Genomic DNA, 18,283 nt, shown 5'->3' on the forward strand with positions numbered 1-18,283 from the left:
TGTATGTAAGCGTTTGTAACTATAGATAAGATAGATTAGCAGTAATACCAGAAGCGGGTAGTATGCAGTGTGTATAATAAAACGAAAGGAGGAGACACAGGAAGAGGATTCACCGAAATAAAGCGTGGGAAAGACATAAGTGTTATTCAAGGGTGTTTATTGGCCAAGGAAGAGATATTTGGAAATGGTATAAAAGAAAACGAGAGGTTTGGTTTTGGTAAAAAAGGAATTTTAGAGGATGTTCGATACGAGATTTGGAATAGAAAGCTTGTTTTTATTTTCTTTGTAAAGTTAATAAAGAAAAATAAATTTTGGTATTTTTGCCGATTTAATAAAAAGTGAAATATCGTGAGCCTATCTCACTCAGTTGGTGACGTCAATCTACGAACGAACCTATGAAATCCGACAACGTCTGCAGGGCGTTTTCATAACAAAACAGAATCAAATGAGTTTTTGCATTAGTAAAATAGTTAAAGTAGTTAATGTTTTTTTTTTCAGCAGTCGTTTTTAATACTTATATATTGAAGTGAGTATAAAATTAAAATTTTTTTTTCGGCTTCATGGTTCACGAAGTTTTGAAACATCCCTAAATATAAATATCCTTAATATGAAATTAAATTTTTCCAGCAATGCGCCTCTTTGCCGACTCACTTCTAGAATTTTGGAAAAATCTTTTTAAGATACACTATAAGCTTATTGGTCCAGATGGTGTAATTCATGTCTTATTTACTGGGCCGATCTGAGCCCCTTGTGTTTTAACTTGTACGCAGCTGATTTACATAAGCTAAAAATAATTAATACAGTGGAGGATACATAGAGGGAATAAAGAAATCCCCTTAACAAGGTCCAAAATTAAAGAAAAAAATTGTTGAGACATAGAAATATATTAACTGGCTTAAACTGAAACTTAAACGACAGACAGACAAATTCAACCCAATAAAGACGAAAAATTAAGGAAACTTAATGCAGATAAGTTATTATTTATGTCTTTTATGTCGTTCGGGTTTATCTTTTCTATGTTTTTTGGTTAGGGTTAATTGGAAGTTCCCTCACTCCCTTCCCCCAACTGACTAACTATCCCTTTAAAATTGTCCAATATGTGGATGACTTTTCTGTCGATATTGAGGACAAGCAAAGGTGTTTTTTCTACCAGTAATGCCTAGAAACATAAAAAAATTGCTCTTGTTGGACTATTGTTTATGAGTAGAGAGTGGTCCACATTGCGACAATGCATTTTCTGAGGATATGTCAACAGAACTTTGCATGCTATCCCCACCACAAGGTTGTCTCAACACGTAGAGTCTACCAGCAAATCTTAACTTCAGTTCGCTTGTTCGTTTTTGCGTGTCAGCTGGTAGTGTGATTTTTTCTCCCGAAAGTAATTATATTGTTCCTCTCATGGACCGATATTATTCGGTTGTGCATTGGGTCAGTACTTTGATATTGATGGTAACTAAAGCTTAGGTATTTCTGCATGTAATTAGGTAGCGATATTATTTTTTTTTATCAAATTTAGAAAAAATATCACACTTTGTTCAAATTGTACCTGTGGGGTATAGTAAGACAATCCTTAGGGGGGCAGACTGAGATGTGTCTCACTGTACTCCATTAAGGACGTTAGTTATACAAACTCATAATATTTGTTTCTTTTTTTTTGTAGATCATGGTAAGGTATAGAATTAGAAAGACTAACATGGCTTCTTTTTCTGACAATTTAATGAGACAACCGTGAAATTAGTCACAAAAAAGGGTTTTCATCGCGAAACGCAGCAGAACTGAAGGGGGTGTCATTTCAGACTTTAGCAAGGTAAATTGTAAAGGAAATGAAGATCGATTAGGTTTCGCGTAAAAGATTTTATTTTTTCAATAAACAATAATTTCTCTATTTCAGATACGTGAAAAAACAAAGGAATAACCCTGATATCGAAGTACGAATAAGACCTTTCTATGAATGCCGCCAAATTATGTCAAAAGAACAAGAATTTGCACTAGCAGGTTACCTCGGAGTGTACTCAAAAATTAACTACGGTTTAACTACTCTTGGATGCCGCTGTTTACCATATGAAATGGCTTAAAAAATAATATTCGGATTCCGAATAATTGGTTAGATAATAGAGCTGCAGGCCAAGAATAGATGAGAGAATTATTTTTAAAACGATCGCCTAACTTGAGCAACAGACATGTATTTAGTCGCTCGCGTGCTACATCTTTTAATAAACATAATGTGTCAATTTTCTTTGTCAATTGATAAATTGCACAATGTCTTAAGCAGGCACGAAAGCTTTGCTGATGGCTCTAGAATGTGGAATCTAGATGAAACTGGGACGACAATTGTGCAGAAACCAAAAAAAGTGATTGCTTCCAAGGGAGTTAAACAAGTGAGTCAAATAACTAGTGCCGAAAGAGTGTCTTAAGTAACGACCTGATGCTTGATAAGTGCTTCAGGAAACACGTTTTCACCAGCTATTATATTTCCTATTGCTCATTTGAAATCGTATATGCTTCGTAATAAGCCAACTGGTAGTTTTTTGATTTGCAACACCTAAAAGCTGGATGAACAGCTAGTTATTGTTCCATAAACCATAAAAATTTTTCAATCGAAAATATAACATTCCCGTTGTTCGATAACCACTAAAGCCGTCTTTCAATAGAATGTATGGATTTAGCCAGATTCACAGGAGTGACTATTTTAACTTTTCCGCCCCATTTCAGTAATAAACTACAACTATGAGATGTTGATGTTTATTTTTTATTTAAAGCACACTATAACAGAGCTGTCGACTATTGGCTCATGCACCACCCCGGAGTTCCAATGACCATATACGATATACCAAAATGTATTACGAGTGCATTTTAGCATTCAATGACTCCAATTAATATAACATCAGGATTCCGTATATCAATTATTTTCCTTTATGATTTGGATGTTTTTGCAGAATAAGATTTTCTTCCTAGTTCTGCCACAGATCGTGAACAGTCAACATCTTCAAATGGTAATGTCGAATCTCTAGTTTCAGATTCCTACACAAATGACAAACATGGAGAAAAGGATCCTAACTCGAATCTTGATATTTAGATACCAACACTTACTATTGACCATGATTCTTAAGCAACCATCATGACAAGAAAATCGTTTTCGAGCCTCCAAGAGTTTCGAGTCTACCCCAAAGTCGCTCCAAGGAAATGAGTGTGAGAAAAAAAGAACACCGAAAAACGCAAACCTAGAGCTAAGACAGTAAAAACACGATTTATCTAATCCGAAAATAGTTCTTTAAGTGACCAAGCAGAATCCCTGACCAGCTCATCTAAATATGATGCCGACGTTGATGCTCCAACAATAGGATTCAAAGAACTGGATAGAAATGCAGTCATTGATATCTATGTTCTTGTAAAGTTTGCAAGCAAAAAGTCAGTAAAATATTTTGTTTGGCAAAATTTGACTAATCTTTCCGATGATTTCTAATAAGAGATCAATTATCTGAGAAGAAAAAATAAATCGAACAAGTTCTTTTATCCAAACGTTCCTGAAATTGCTAGTGTTATATCATAAGACATAGGGATGATTTTACTTGCACCAATGTTATATGGAAAAACAAAGAGGCAAAATAATTGTGTTTAGTTTGAAGAGAATTTTAGCCTACTACATGTTCAATGAACGATGTCCCGTTGTGGACCACTGTGTGTCTCATTCTGGACCACTGTTGGACATAGTGAGACACTTTGCAACGTCAAACAGATTTTTTTTACACTTATGTTTTCAAGTTCAAATCTATTTCTGTTGTGTATGTTTGCAAAATAAAAGCCAATTTACAGGATTATTTGTTTGTTTTCAATATATATAAAAAAAGTTGTGAAAAAATCTCGAATTACTAAAAACCATCTCACTGTGGACCACTCTCCCCTACATAATTTTTAAAGGATAATAATTGACTAAATATTTTTGAAATAAAATCAATATCCCAAAAAAATCGTTGATATTAAAAGCACACAAATTTCTCTATATTTATTTTTTTTTAAGTACCAAATAAATTTAAAACACTACGAATTTATAATAAATACAATAATCCAACATTTTAGAAAACTGATAGTTTCCTCAAGATGTTACAAGTCAAGTGAAAAGTTCAGAAACAAAACGAAATAAACACTTTTTAATTTTCTGTACAAAAAAACGAACGCATTCGGAATTATTTTAATATTATGAAATAGAACTATTACATTTAAAAAAAAGTTTTCCGTTTATTTACTCATAAAAACGAATTACCTGTTCGACACCTGGTTTCGAGGGGTGAAACAACGATCTCGTTTCGACATGTTCGGGTACTAAAGGGAAGCCAACTAGAGGCATTTCTCTCCAGCGCCTCAGTGCGGTTAAAGCAAGAACTTCTTGATCATACTCACGGTCACCACTAGCTGTAAAAAATAACAATTGGTTTGGTAATCGTCCGTTAGATGGCAGCCGAACAATTTTTTATATTTAAGATAATTTATAAAATAATCAATCTTATAAAAAGAGTAAAATGTTAAAAGATTTTTAGTTGTGTTTTGTTTATTTTTTTTTATGTAATTTGGTGAAAAATCTGTGGTTTGCCTTATATTATTACTATGAATGAAGCTTTTTGGACAAAGACGTTTGACTGATGGATCAGTATAATGTTCGATGTCGCTACGTTAGCCTATTTTTTTAGAGAAATCTTGAGTTTATGCAAAAATAGGGCCTACCTACATCCTATGCAGTGACGTAGCCAGGATTTTTATTTCAGGAGGTGATCATTCGTTTAAGTTTACCCCCTTCTTCAAAATGCTTAGAAATTCAATCTACCAATGAATTATTTATTTTTAATAATTATTTTATAAACTTTTTTTATTTGTCACACACATATTCCATTTAGTATGTAAATATTTCACGATTCTAATTTTTTTTTGTCCGACAATTATTAATAAATTTCCACAGACTCGGGGAAAAGCCGATTTTCACCGTTGGATGAAAAAATCGGCGAGTACATTTTGTCGGACAATGTAAAAATAGTATTTTTCACGTTATTTTTAAACTTCAGCTTGTTGTTACTAAATGTTTTGAAGTTGTTTTTTGGCATGTTTAGTTTGGTGGACTCCCTTATGGAACCAAAATTTTTGTCGGACAAGATTTGTTTCGGATATTTCACGAAGTCGACTTTTGCATTCATTAAACAGCAATACGTTATTAATAAATTTGATACATTCCTTCAAAATGACCACTTTTGGATAAGCTGGAGAGAAAAAGCACCCGGTACAGAAAGTATCGCATGAGATATTTGGGGGTCGAGGTCTTATGAGGCTATCCTGCAGTGTGGCACCTAGACTATAATTTTTGGTACGAAACTTTTCGCTCTTTTGGAAGAGATTGCTCTACGTACCCTTCAGCGATATTCGTAGATTTTCAACGTCCGTGTTGCTTTAAAGCAAGAATATCTGCTCCAGAATTTGCAAGTAAACTTAGGCAATTATGGAATTTTGAAAATTATGCAATTTTTGTATAAATTTTAGCGATAGAATTTTTCCCAACCAGTTGTTTGATACATTTTCCTGCTCTATAGCAAACAAATAAACGTGACTGATCCATTTGAGGACATAACGATATACATTTTCTATAAATGTCAATATGATTAGGGTCATTCCCCAGTAAAGAAATGATTACAAACGTTCTCTGCATATTTTTTTAAGTATTTGGTATATTTACGAGCCATTTTAACGAGCACGTCTCACCTTCATGCTCCTGAACTGCCAAAAATGAGGAGAACCTACAAAACAAAGGGGCCTAAAAATATTTGGCGAGGCTAAGATTCGAATGCTATGAAGTCCGTGAGTGACAGTTTTCATTATTACACGGATTTTTCCATCTAAAAATTATTTCCAGTATTCTATTTGAACCTAAATTTTTAGCCTTTGTCCACTTATAGCAATCCATACTTACTGATATCAAAATAATACTCACATGTAAAATTATTTGTATAAAATTCTTTTTCTCCAATCTTGACTGATTTTTCTTTATATTCAGGAATCCCGACATTCCATTTATTACAGATCTCCAGTAAAATACATGATGGTTTATGTTGTCCTCTCCATGCACAATATCCCGATCTAAAAAGGAGTTACTTATTTTGTCACAACATTCGGAAAGACAAACTGTGAGGCAGAAGAAGTGCCCAATCAAAATCAATACGATACTGCTGACCACTGAATTATAAAGAAATAATATTCATCCTCCGCAGTTAGCGCTACAGCCCTTCGTGAGCCTTGGCCTATCAACAGTATCGCCAACCTCCTCATTCCTTTTTCCATCTACTACTAATAATTCCATAGTCCCTGTTGTTCTTGCTATATATCCGAATTAATTTAGGTATAGTCGGCTTACTTTTCTTAATAGCTTATGTTTTGGATTAAGCTCTTTCAGAATTGACCGATTGATTCTGTATTCGGTAAGGACACGCATATAATTCTTCTGTAGAACCACATCTAGAAGACTTCGATCTTATTTCTATCGGTTGTTTTGAGGGTCCATGTTTCAGATGCATACGTAGCAATGAGAAAAAAAGGCATTGGCCAACCTGAGCTTAGTATTCCTTGATATTGTTCGGCCTTTTTATATTTTAATTAATGTAGCTGATGCCGTTCGGATCTCTGCCCGAATAAAAAAAAAAAAATTAAAACACACTAACTTTTCATAAGTTTCTGGTATTCCACAAAATGCCATATGTTTGGTATAATATCTATTTTCTATATCAATTTCTGTTTCTCCAATAAGGTCATCGCTTGTTGTCATATCATAGTCCCATACGGATATTTTTAATAAATAGTCTTGAGGAAAAGTGGCGCTAAATTCAAAGCAACTGAAAACAAGAAATAAAATATTGAAATTTAGGTTTATGTAAAAATTTAATTATAGAGATGCAGCTATGAAGAGCCCAACAACATTAAAAGGATAAAACAAAAATCATGTCTTTTATCAATATCTGTAATTAAAAGCTGTAACTGAATTTCCTTAACTTAATAGTCCTAAAATTCAACCATAATTACAAGAAATCGCAAATCGGTTGACTTATTTGGTGACCACATCACCACGATAACTTAAATTCCAACCATCCTTCTCTTATGCATTGACTTTAAGGCAAACTTCATATATGCTATAAATAATCCAAAAGAATACCATATGTAACATACATTAGATACAGTACCTATCAAATTAAAGGAGCTTTTTTAAAATGATAAATGCACCTGAAATACCTCTAAACCACATTGACTTTACCAAAGTTATGCCACATGATATCACCCTACATTTTATCTATTGGGACGGAAAAAGCCGCTTTGAGAACACACTCCATTTCAGTCATCTCCAGCAACAAAACCTCAAAATCACAGAATTCAAGACCGTTCGCTCCCTACAACCTTTATTGTATAGCCAATGTAGAAAAAGAATATTCTGATTTACCTGGATTCCTCACCTCACAGGATATTTTTATGAAAAAACCTTCGTGAGTAAAGATTCTTACGTAAACAGAACTAAATATGCCTAGTGCCCAAGTTTCGATATAATCATCGATGGGTTTGAGCATCGTGTCGAAATTTTTACAAAATAATACTAATAATAATAATTGTTTTCACAATATCACTTCACAATAATACCTGCACTCGTCTCAAGAAATATTCACTTAAACAAGTTGAAAAAGAAGATATAACTAGTATTATGGGTGACTTGAATGCAAAAATTTGTAAAGGGAAAAGCAGTGAATCAATTGGTTATTTTGGTCTAGGGAAGATAAATAAAAGGAGAGAAGATTAAAACTATTTGTAGAGGAAAAAGAATTTGCAATAGGTACTAGATCCGTTCTTCAAACTACCACCAAGACGTTTGTATACTTGGTACTCTCCGCAAGATCAACCAGAAAACATAATAAGGAATCAAATTGATTACATAATGGTAAACAAGAGATTTCGTAATGAATGCCTATTAGTTAAAAGTTACCCCGGTGCTGACGTATCGTCATATCATACTCCTGTTATTGAGAAATTTAGGTATAGATTTAAAAAGATGACAAAAAAGAAAAGTAACAAAAAATGTGATATGAGAAGACTAACAGATAAGGAAAAACCAAAGGAGACAGTCGCACGGATTCTCTTAGAAAAGCTAATTAACATGGAGCAAACATATGATCGGGAAGAATCACTCCAGAATATATGTGAAACCTTTAACAAGATCAGAGAAGAACATCTAATAGAAAATAAAGAAAAGAGGAAAAGTTGGATGAATGACAATATACTGCAACTCATGGAAGAAAAAAGAAAATAAAAGATGTAAAAAATGTAAAAAAATATGCAGAGACAAATAACAGCCGAAATACGAACGGTCAAAGAAAATTGGTTAAAAACATAGTGTGAAGGGATAGAGTTGTTGGAACAAAAACACGATACATTTAATATGCATAAAAATTAAAACAAACAGCTAGTCTTCAAAAATTCAACACAGCTAGCAAACTGCAAGATCAACAGGGAAACATCATCACAGATAAAAATCAAGAGGTATGCATATGGACTAAATACATACAAGAACTTTTTGATGATAATAGGTCCGAACAACCTTCGTTCTACATATGTAATGACCACTTACCAATCACAACAGATGAAGTGGAAAAAGCAATATCACAACTAAAAGATGGCAAAGCTCCTCTACTTGACAACGCATATGCTAAACTCATAAAGCTATTGAAGACCGACGGTACTCAACCACTAACAAAAATATTCAATGACATATATTTAAACGGAGTAATACCAAGATCATGCCGAAAGTCAACGTTTATTGCTCTATGTGTATTGTTTTCGGGACGCAGTGGGTACGAGAGAGGCTCTCCTTAGCATAGAAGTGCTATTTTAAGGTGTTTTAAGATAATATTAGTAATTCTGGATCACACTGAATACATCAACAAAGTTTACACCTTTTTGAATAATAATGGCTTCATAGTACTTCCACATGACCCACTGAATAGATTCATTAACAAACAAGAAATATTCTACTTTTTTCACTGATTTTCATGCGCCATATTACAAAATCCCTAGCAACCCATTAATTCCTAGACTTTATGATCTTCCAAAAATTCACAAAGAGGGCATTCCAATCCGTCCAGTAGTCAGTTTCATCAACACCCATGTCTCCATAATTTCTAAATTCATACTTAGAGTAATCAAGGACATAACTGGTTTTTCTCCCACTTTTTCCATCAAAAATTCATCCCAACTAATATCCAAACTCAATCACATCAATCTCCTACCAGATATGACCATGCTTTCATTTGACGTTAGCAATCTCTTTACTTCTGTACCTAAACTTGAAACTATTCAGTTAGTTCACGACCTTTTCACATCTAAATCAACCAATCCCTCATCATCACACCAATAATAGAGATACTTTCCTTGTGTTTATCACAAGATTATTTTTCTTTTAATAATACTTTTTATAAACAACCTGATGGCTTAGCCATGGGAAGTTGTCTTTCCCCTTTTTTAGCTGACTCTTCATGAATCATCTAAAATCCACTCAAATCATGATTAACAATGCAATTTTACACTCGTTCCGTTACGTTGATGATTGATTAGTATTCATTAGAGGTAACTCAAATACAGCTTCTTCCTTACTTAACACTATTAATAATATTTACTCCAATATTAAATTCACTATGGAATTAGAGTCCAACTTCTCTATCAATTTCTTGGACCTTTCTATCAATAGAATTAACAATGTCTTTGATTATAGCATCTACATAAAACCTACACAAACAGATCATGTAATACATTTAGATTCTAACCATCCCATCTCACACAAATTAGCTGCATTCAATAGTTTCATTCATCGTTTAGAAACCATCCCATTATCCAACATTAACTACAACCAAGAACTCAACATAATCAAACAGATTGCTTTCAATAATGGCTATAACCCTGATATCATCCATAAACTCATTTATAAAAAGAAACGTAAATTGATTCAACAATCAGCTTACCCTAACATTACTTCAGATTCCTCATCTTACTTCTCATTACCATTTCACTGTTCGAACACTCTCCGAATCAATCAAAAACACTATCCTGAATTCTGTTGAAAATGTTAAGATTTCCTTTCTTCTTCTTCTTAGTCGTTAACCTGATGCAGGTATCGTGATATCATGAAGCTATTAACTAAATTTCCCAATGTTCCTCCACGTTTTTCTATCTTCTGCCATTCTAGCACATTCTGACAATGGAGCGCCAATGGTAGCAACAATATGGTCCGTGTATCGTGTGGGAGATCTACCTCTATTTCTTTTGCCTTCTACTTCCTTTAAAGTAAACAATAAAGTGAGTAGATCAATATGCAATAGTAAGGACTCTATTGACTTCAGCAAACGCAGTGGAGTTTATAAACTTCAATGTTCTGACTGTGATGCCACTTATATTGGTAGAACTTGTAGATCTCTGGTAACCAGAGCCAATGAACATTCTAAGTTTCTAAGGGGAAAAGAAGTAGTTCTTCTTTTTCCCATCATCTTAAATATCACAATCACACAATCAAGATACCAGATGGTATTTCTCTTCTTCATAACATCCCAGGTAGAGATTATCTCAAACTTGACCTTTTTGAGGATTTGGAGATCGTTAAGGAAAAGAAAAATATTCCCAATTGTGTTAATCATCACACCAGCCTCAATAGAGACTTCGTCCCACTACATCGACAATTGTTCTCCTGTTCCAACTTTCTTCCTTTTAACTACACATCCAGTTTTACTTACTTCTACATTACTTTCTCTTTTCCCATAGCTTAATTATCGCCCTATATATTCTGTCGTACTTAACACTATTCTTGTCACAATTAATACATTAACATCGTTATTCCAATATCCAATTTCCCATCCTCTCACATAATCTCCATCCTAACTAATTACACAGGTTTTCTTATAAATACTCACATTACATCTATTATTTCCTTATTACAGTCAATGTCAGTATCCCCAGCTTACATCTTCACGTTCATATCTCCTATTTCTTGTCTTTTGCCTCGATTTATCTTCCATAATTTTCAAATCAACTTTTATCTTTACTTACTTCATACAATGAAATAATTAGGTAATAACATTCTTTTTTCACTTTTGATAATCATTTAATTTTCAATAACTTAAATTTTGTCTTACTCTGGTACACCAAATTTAATTTACATCACAGTCACTCATTGTTTGACATTCTCCCCCCTTTTAAACATACCAAAAATTGCTATTGATCCTGCTACATATTAAACACAATTCTTCACTAAAAATGGCCTATTTATAAACGGAAGCACAATGACTTTTGCTCCTACTACATAAGTCCACTTGACGTTGACGGGTATTGACTGATTTTTCATACCATCTTTCTTTCAGTCAACCAGCATAGATCAGAGGTAATGTAAGTCGACAAAATCTCACCAACTGCGGGGGTCGTCATTTTATTAATTAGCGAAGTTAACGGTCTATTGCATTTACCTTTGTAAATTTCATGAGGATTGTTTTTGTTACTGATGTCCTTCCAGTGTTTTTCAGTGGCCAAACAATGTTTTTTAACAACTTTTTATGTAAGTAGTAAAAAACCAACGTGTTCTTTTTATACATTTAAATTTCAACTTACGTGTTTTTAATATTGGTATTTTTACTCTCTCTCTTAGTAAACTGATGATTGAATGATTCAATTCCGAAAAGATCTTCTTTAAAATAAAAGTTTTAAGCTTTTAATAAGCATTTTTTATATCTTGATACACACGAACACCATATGCTTTGTATTCAAGAGGTATACTAGCCAATCCTGGATATCTCCACTTATGGTTTTGTTCCAGTTTCACTTTTAATGCTATTTTAACAATGCAGAGATGTAAATTGCGATATTTATGCATGCTTCATTGATTACCACAAAGCATTCGATACAGTAAAACACAACAAGTTGATGAAGATATTAACAAATATTGGAATAAATACCTGTAATCTAAGAGTTATTCGCAATCAAACAGAGAAGAATCAGAGAGGAATCAAACAAAGAGAATAAAATCCATTTGATATCAAACTCAAACGTGGGGTCCGACAAAGATGTATACTATTTAACAATTTACGTTCAATTGCTATTTAACAATATACTTCTAGGAAATCTTTCAAAAAGCAGTAGAGGATGTTGAAACCGGAACTCGAATTAACGGAGAATGTATTAATAACATCAGATACGCGGATGACACGGTGGGATTCGCTGACAGTTATGAAGCACTTCAGGAGTTAGTGAATAGAATCACAGAAGTGTGTATGAATGGACTTTCATTGAACATTAAGAAAACAAAATGTATGGTGATCTCTAAGAAGGAACAGCAAATTGAAAGAATTCGTATGAATGGTCAACAAATAGAAAGAGTAAAAATATACACCCACCTTGGTATGAACGTTAATAAAAATTGGGACCATTCCCTAGAAATAAAATATAGTATAAGAAAGCAAGATCCGCATTTCAAAAAATGGCTAAGCTATTCAAATGCCATGATTTATCAGTACCCAAAAAATAAGGTTACTACGATGTTATATCGTTGTACGGAGTTGAGTCTTGAACTCTCATAGACGCTACCTGCAGGAAAATTGAGGCTTTCCAAATCTGGCTTTATCATCGAATCCTGAAGATATCCTATACCGACCACGTTACTAATCAGAACGTTTTATTAAGAATGCAAAAAAGAAAAGACTTGTTAACCATAATAAAAACAGCCAAAATCGAATATCTTGGTCACATCATGATGAACAGCGATAGATATATGTTGCTGCAATTAATTCTACAAGGAAAAGTAGAAAGAAAACGAGGACCAGGAAGTCGAAGGATTTCCTGGCTGTGAAATCTACGTACTTACGTGGTTTACCACAACAATCACAAATCTTTTTAAAGCAGCAGTTTGCAAAATACAGATTGCCATGATGGTCGCCAACATCCAAACCGGATAGGCACTACAAGAAAAAGAAGAAGAAAATTTAAGAAAATAGCCATGACAATTTCCACATAATATCACAGAACTAACAAACCAACTAATTTTTTTTTATATTTTTTCCATACTGCACAGCACTCTCTTCTCGTTAAAAATACATAAAAACATTCACAAACACTTATAATTTTTAGAAGTCAAAAACACTCAAGCCACAAATTTTCCAGCATCCTAAATCAATAACAAAATAACACATAAAATAACAAAAACACATAAACCACAAAACTCTCCTGCAACATACAAACAACAGTACTTGTCAAAACTAAAGCAGAGCAATTAAAAACAATTACAAAACCTGGAGAGCGTCATTAAGAAGAAAACATAAAATGAATATTGTCGTCACTACAAATTGAAACTAAAGAGAAATTTCTATAAGATCTTATTAAAACAGTTATAGAAGTAGACTTAATATCATTTTTTATTCTTACCGGCCAAATACAGGATTAACACTACGTGGAATATAATTTTCCTTATCTACAATCTCCTTTTGATTTAATTTTAAACAAATATATGGATCAGATTTACCATTTATATCTTTAGGTCTTAAGTTTATCGCTCTAACACAATAAACTCTTAATAGATACCGCAAGGGATTATTTTCAGGGTAGTTATCAAAATAACTTTTTTCCAAAGGGATTCCATTTGCGAATACGTAATCATTATCGCCGTTTAACGGGTACTTGTAGATGGCAATTGAACCCTTAAAAATACCTGTAATATTTTGTTCGTCTAAAGCCTCATCGCCCGTTCGTTTTCCCTTAAACATGGGAAATGGTCGGAACATATCCGTAAAGCCTTTGAATTCTGGTTGCGTTTCCAGTTCTGAGTCATATATCTATAAGTTACAAAAACGAAAAACATTAATTTTTTAACGCTCTTTTTCACTTAAACATAGAAAATGGTCTGAACATGTCTATAAAGCATTTAAATTCTGATTGCATTTCTAGTTCTGAATCATATCGATAAATTAAAAAAACGAAAAGGTTAACTTTATTTTAAAAATCTCTATTATGCAAATACTACTTTTGTTATGAAGAAAAATAATGTTAAAAAAAATAATATACATATATAATATAAAAAACGGGTGTGGTAGTCCAGTGGGAGTAGAAGTTATACTTCTATACACGCGTTCGTCGTTACAAATTTATATGGGAGTCAATCTGCACAATCATTACATATGTAATGCTATAGGTAAGAGAGAGCACAAAAAGGAAAATAATTAGGTATACAGGTATATGGTGCATCGTTTGCTGTATATAAACATTTAACCTGTAATAGGAGTATAGTAAGTAAATGAAATCTCTGAGAGTGGTATCAAGAGACATCCGCTAATCTGTTTTGAGTTGTCGTAAACAAAGTTATTATTGCCAATATGATCGAAAACGTTTGATATTCGGACAGGGTACTAAAAGAAGAAAACAATAAGTTAATATAATTTACCTTTAGCGTACGTTTTCTTGTCGAACTGTGATAGTCCAAATTTTCAGAGCTCTGAAAAAAAGTATATAATTGTAGGTTTTATTCTGTTTCCATGGAATGAAAAGTACATGGTGTGTATGTTTATGTGGATATGTGTATGCATATGTGTGTATGTGTGTATGTTTCAGATATTATTGATTTCGGAGTTAATGCCCATTCGCTATCTTAGCTCTATAACCTAGTTCGCACTATGTTAGTATTTTAGTCGAGTAGCGAGTAATTTAGTTACTAAAATACATACTACTGCCCAAAAATCGTTTCCACTTGTTGGAGTACAGTTCACAAGTGAGTTGTGTTTTGCAAGATAAACAGCCTACAACGCAATAAAGTAAATAAACTAATTAAGTTAATCGTAACGGCTATTTTAGAAGAGATGGATGAGGAAATTTTATGATTAGTAAAAAGAAGCTGTAGATACGAAAATGGATCGACAAAGGAGATTAACTAGTAGCTGCCAACTGCCTTCAGAAGGAATTAACATTGGAAGATCCCAAAGAATTCTTTGATAATTTTAGTACGTATGTCTGAGAGTTGTGTAAATTTTCTGTTAATGAAAATAAACTCCCCGAGCAGCGGAACAATAACCTTTTTATGAAATACTATTCCTGCAATAACAAAATTACAAGGAGTTCTATATTTTTTAAATATTTATACGAATTTTAAAGTTGTTTCTTCGCACCAGCGAAAGGGCATTCTTGCGTCAACTGACAAAACTCGACTAATTCGACTTGTTCGGACTTATTTAGCTGGTGAACCAGTGAGCGCTGTAGCGTGGTGGGAGGCGCTACTCGTCCAAAAAATATAGAATAAAATGGATCGACTCGACTACATTGCTTATTAATTTAGGGGAATTTCACACAAACCGATTTTGGACGGCCGATTTTATACCGGTTGTCCAAATTCCATTAGTGAACCATATGTGAGAACGGGAGCTGACACACACGTCGACCGCTGAACGGTGCCGGTAAAATGATGAACAGCCGGCCACTGCCACTGCATCGCCGGCAATACCGGAAAGTAGTGGCGTAGGTGACTAAATACAGGCTTGCACACGCATGGATTTTTTACCGGTCATTCCAGTCGATTGCTGGGTGAAACTGTAGGTACGAAGGAAATCGACAGTACACACACATACGATTAAACTAGTTTTGATAGTGAGTGTTAATTACGATAGCAATGGGTGATTTTTATGTAGTACATAAAATGATGCAATAGATATTCTGAAGAAGTTGTAAAACTCCAACACCACCACGCCTTATTTCTTCAAAATAGTGTAGAATGTTCCCGTGGGTTCTTTGCTTTGATTGATAGGATGAATCCACCACTTGCACTTAATCCTATGGTGCTGAATAGGACGATACAATAAACACATAGCAACAAATCGTTTAGGATTCATTATTATTCAGTAAACTCGTGTCGCGACAACCAAGCAACTGATTATTTGACCGGTAAAAATCCGGTGAGTCTGTAAGCACCTGCTCCAATAAAATATCGTCCGATTTTATACTGGCCGTCCACAATCGGTATGTGTGCAAATAGCGTTATTCGACTAAATTTTTGTTGTTCAGACACGCTTGGTTTTAGTTACTAAATTACTCGCTACTCGACTAAAATACTAGCATAGTACGAACTAGGCATGGGATTGTTTTTGTTTTTTATGTGAAAACTCTAAAGGAGAACTTGCTGTACTTTTGTAGGAATAATTTAAGCAGCATTGAATTTTATTTTTCAAATGAAATAAAATTTTGCTAAAACTGATTCAATGTTAATCAAAAACATTATTTTCTAATTACGGTAACAAGTTGATTTCTTCATCAGCCGATAACCGGGTTTTGTTCTTTGATTTTTGGCAATCTCTCCTCGTGTTTTAACAACACCATTACTTAAGTTTGTGTGTGTGTGTGTGCCACACTTTATCAAAAGCTTGTGTGATGTCCAAGAAGACTGCAGAACAATAGCGCTTTACCTCCAGATCCTGGTTTTTAATATTTACAACTCTGTGCAAAACACTAGAAGAAGATTGGATTAGGAGACAAACCACCTAGGAACTCCTTTTACACTAAAAGATCTCCACGACGGTATAAACAGGTTAAAAAACGGGAAATCTGCAGGTGTGGATAATATATGCAGTGAACAAATAAAGCATCTAGGCCAAGGAGCAAAAAACTGGATCTTGCAACTTTATAACACGTGCTGCAAAGCCTGCGAAATTCCAAAATCATATAGGAAATCTAAAGTAATAGCCTTGTTAAAACCAGGAAAGGACACAGAAAATCCCAGTAGCTACAGGCCTATTTCGCTGTTGTTTCACTTTTTCAAACTATACGAGAGACTTATGCTTGCCAGAACAGAAAAAAATGTCGACAAGCACCTCATCCCACAAGGAGGATTCAGACCCGGAAATTTTGCCCCAGTGAAGTCTTCGCAGTAACAGAACACATTGAAGAGGGCTTTAAGAAAAAACTTATAACAGGTTATGCTTTCGTAGATTTAACAGCAGCCTATGATACAGTAAGGTAAAAAACATTGCTCCGCAAATTATACGAAACTCTCAATGACCACCATCTGGGTAAGGTCGTATATTCCTTACTGCAAAACAGATGTTTTTTCGTTATGCTGGAGGTAAAGTAAGTAGGTGGAGAGTTAAAAAAAACGGCCTCCCATAGGGAAGTGTTTTAGCACCAATGTTCTTCAATATATACAAAAACTACCAACCTACGCCGACCGAAACCAAGCACTTCCTCTATGCTGTCGATCTTGCAATATGTGCTCAAGGAAATAGTTTTGAAGAAGTGGAGGAGAAACTCGAAACTGCCTTAAAAACAATGACAGCGTACTACCTGCAAAATTCTCTGAGACCCATTCCCTCTAAAACCCAAGTCTGCGCTTTCCACCTTCACGCAAAGGAAGCCAAACGAAAACTCCAAATTGCATGGAATGGTAATACATTAGAACACACAAACCAACCTATATATCTTGGAGTAACTCTGGACCGGTTCCTCACCTACAGAAAACATTGTATAAAAACGAGAGGGAAAGTAACAACTAGGAACAGCATACTGTAACAGTCGTTACTTTTATTACAATTTATATTAAAATAATAAACAATTTATATTAAAATAATTTCAGAGATGTAGTATGGGTTGCCTAACTTTAAGTGTTCATTTGCCCATTAAGTGTGTATTTTTAATAATTTAAGTTGTCACTCTGATCTAATTTGGTACCATTGCGAACCAAAGAGATGACAGGAGATTAGGGGGAGTGGAAACTGGCTCTTAGTTAACTTGGTTAACAAACTGTGAATTACAATTCACTTTTGATCGAGAGTTTGAAGTGGTACAAAGGTGGTAGTTAGCGAAAGAAAATCCAATTAATGCATAGAATTTCCTTTACTTCAAGAAGTTAAATGTTCTAAGTATAACCATAACAATTTAATTGACGGTGTTTTCCGGAAACTCGGGAGGCTGAAGTGAAATTTCTAGCACGGAATTGATTAGCTATCTGGTAAATATTTTTTTTTATATTATAAAAACTAAGTTTTTGTTCCCACATCCCACATCCTTAAGGTATTCAGAATGACCTTGGGTCACGAATTCAAGCATAGTATGGCCGCTTACAATCATTCTGGCATGAATCTGATTAAAATTCTGAATTTTCCGTAACTCTTTAACATCTATTACAATTTCCACAGATATTTTAATGAACATTAGAGTATTTTATCCATATCCTATTATTCAGATTTATTACTTCATATTCTAATATAGT

At 33.9% G+C, this 18,283-nt stretch overlaps 1 protein-coding gene across 1 annotated transcript in view; it reads right to left on the minus strand.

Moving 5' to 3' along the window:
* mfr (ferlin family C2 domain-containing myoferlin misfire) overlaps positions 1 to 18,283 on the minus strand; it is a 147,316-nt gene that overhangs the window by 56,342 nt on the left and 72,691 nt on the right. The window contains exons 18-21 of the mRNA XM_072545025.1: positions 13,468 to 13,874; positions 6,696 to 6,866; positions 5,972 to 6,117; positions 4,262 to 4,410 (exon numbers count right to left, since the gene is read on the minus strand). Coding sequence (XP_072401126.1) covers positions 4,262 to 4,410; positions 5,972 to 6,117; positions 6,696 to 6,866; positions 13,468 to 13,874 — 873 coding nt within the window. The remainder of the gene's footprint in view (positions 1 to 4,261; positions 4,411 to 5,971; positions 6,118 to 6,695; positions 6,867 to 13,467; positions 13,875 to 18,283) is intronic.

The sequence above is a fragment of the Diabrotica undecimpunctata genome, chromosome 9 (genome assembly GCF_040954645.1).
Source record: "Diabrotica undecimpunctata isolate CICGRU chromosome 9, icDiaUnde3, whole genome shotgun sequence".
NCBI lineage: Eukaryota > Metazoa > Arthropoda > Insecta > Coleoptera > Chrysomelidae > Diabrotica > Diabrotica undecimpunctata.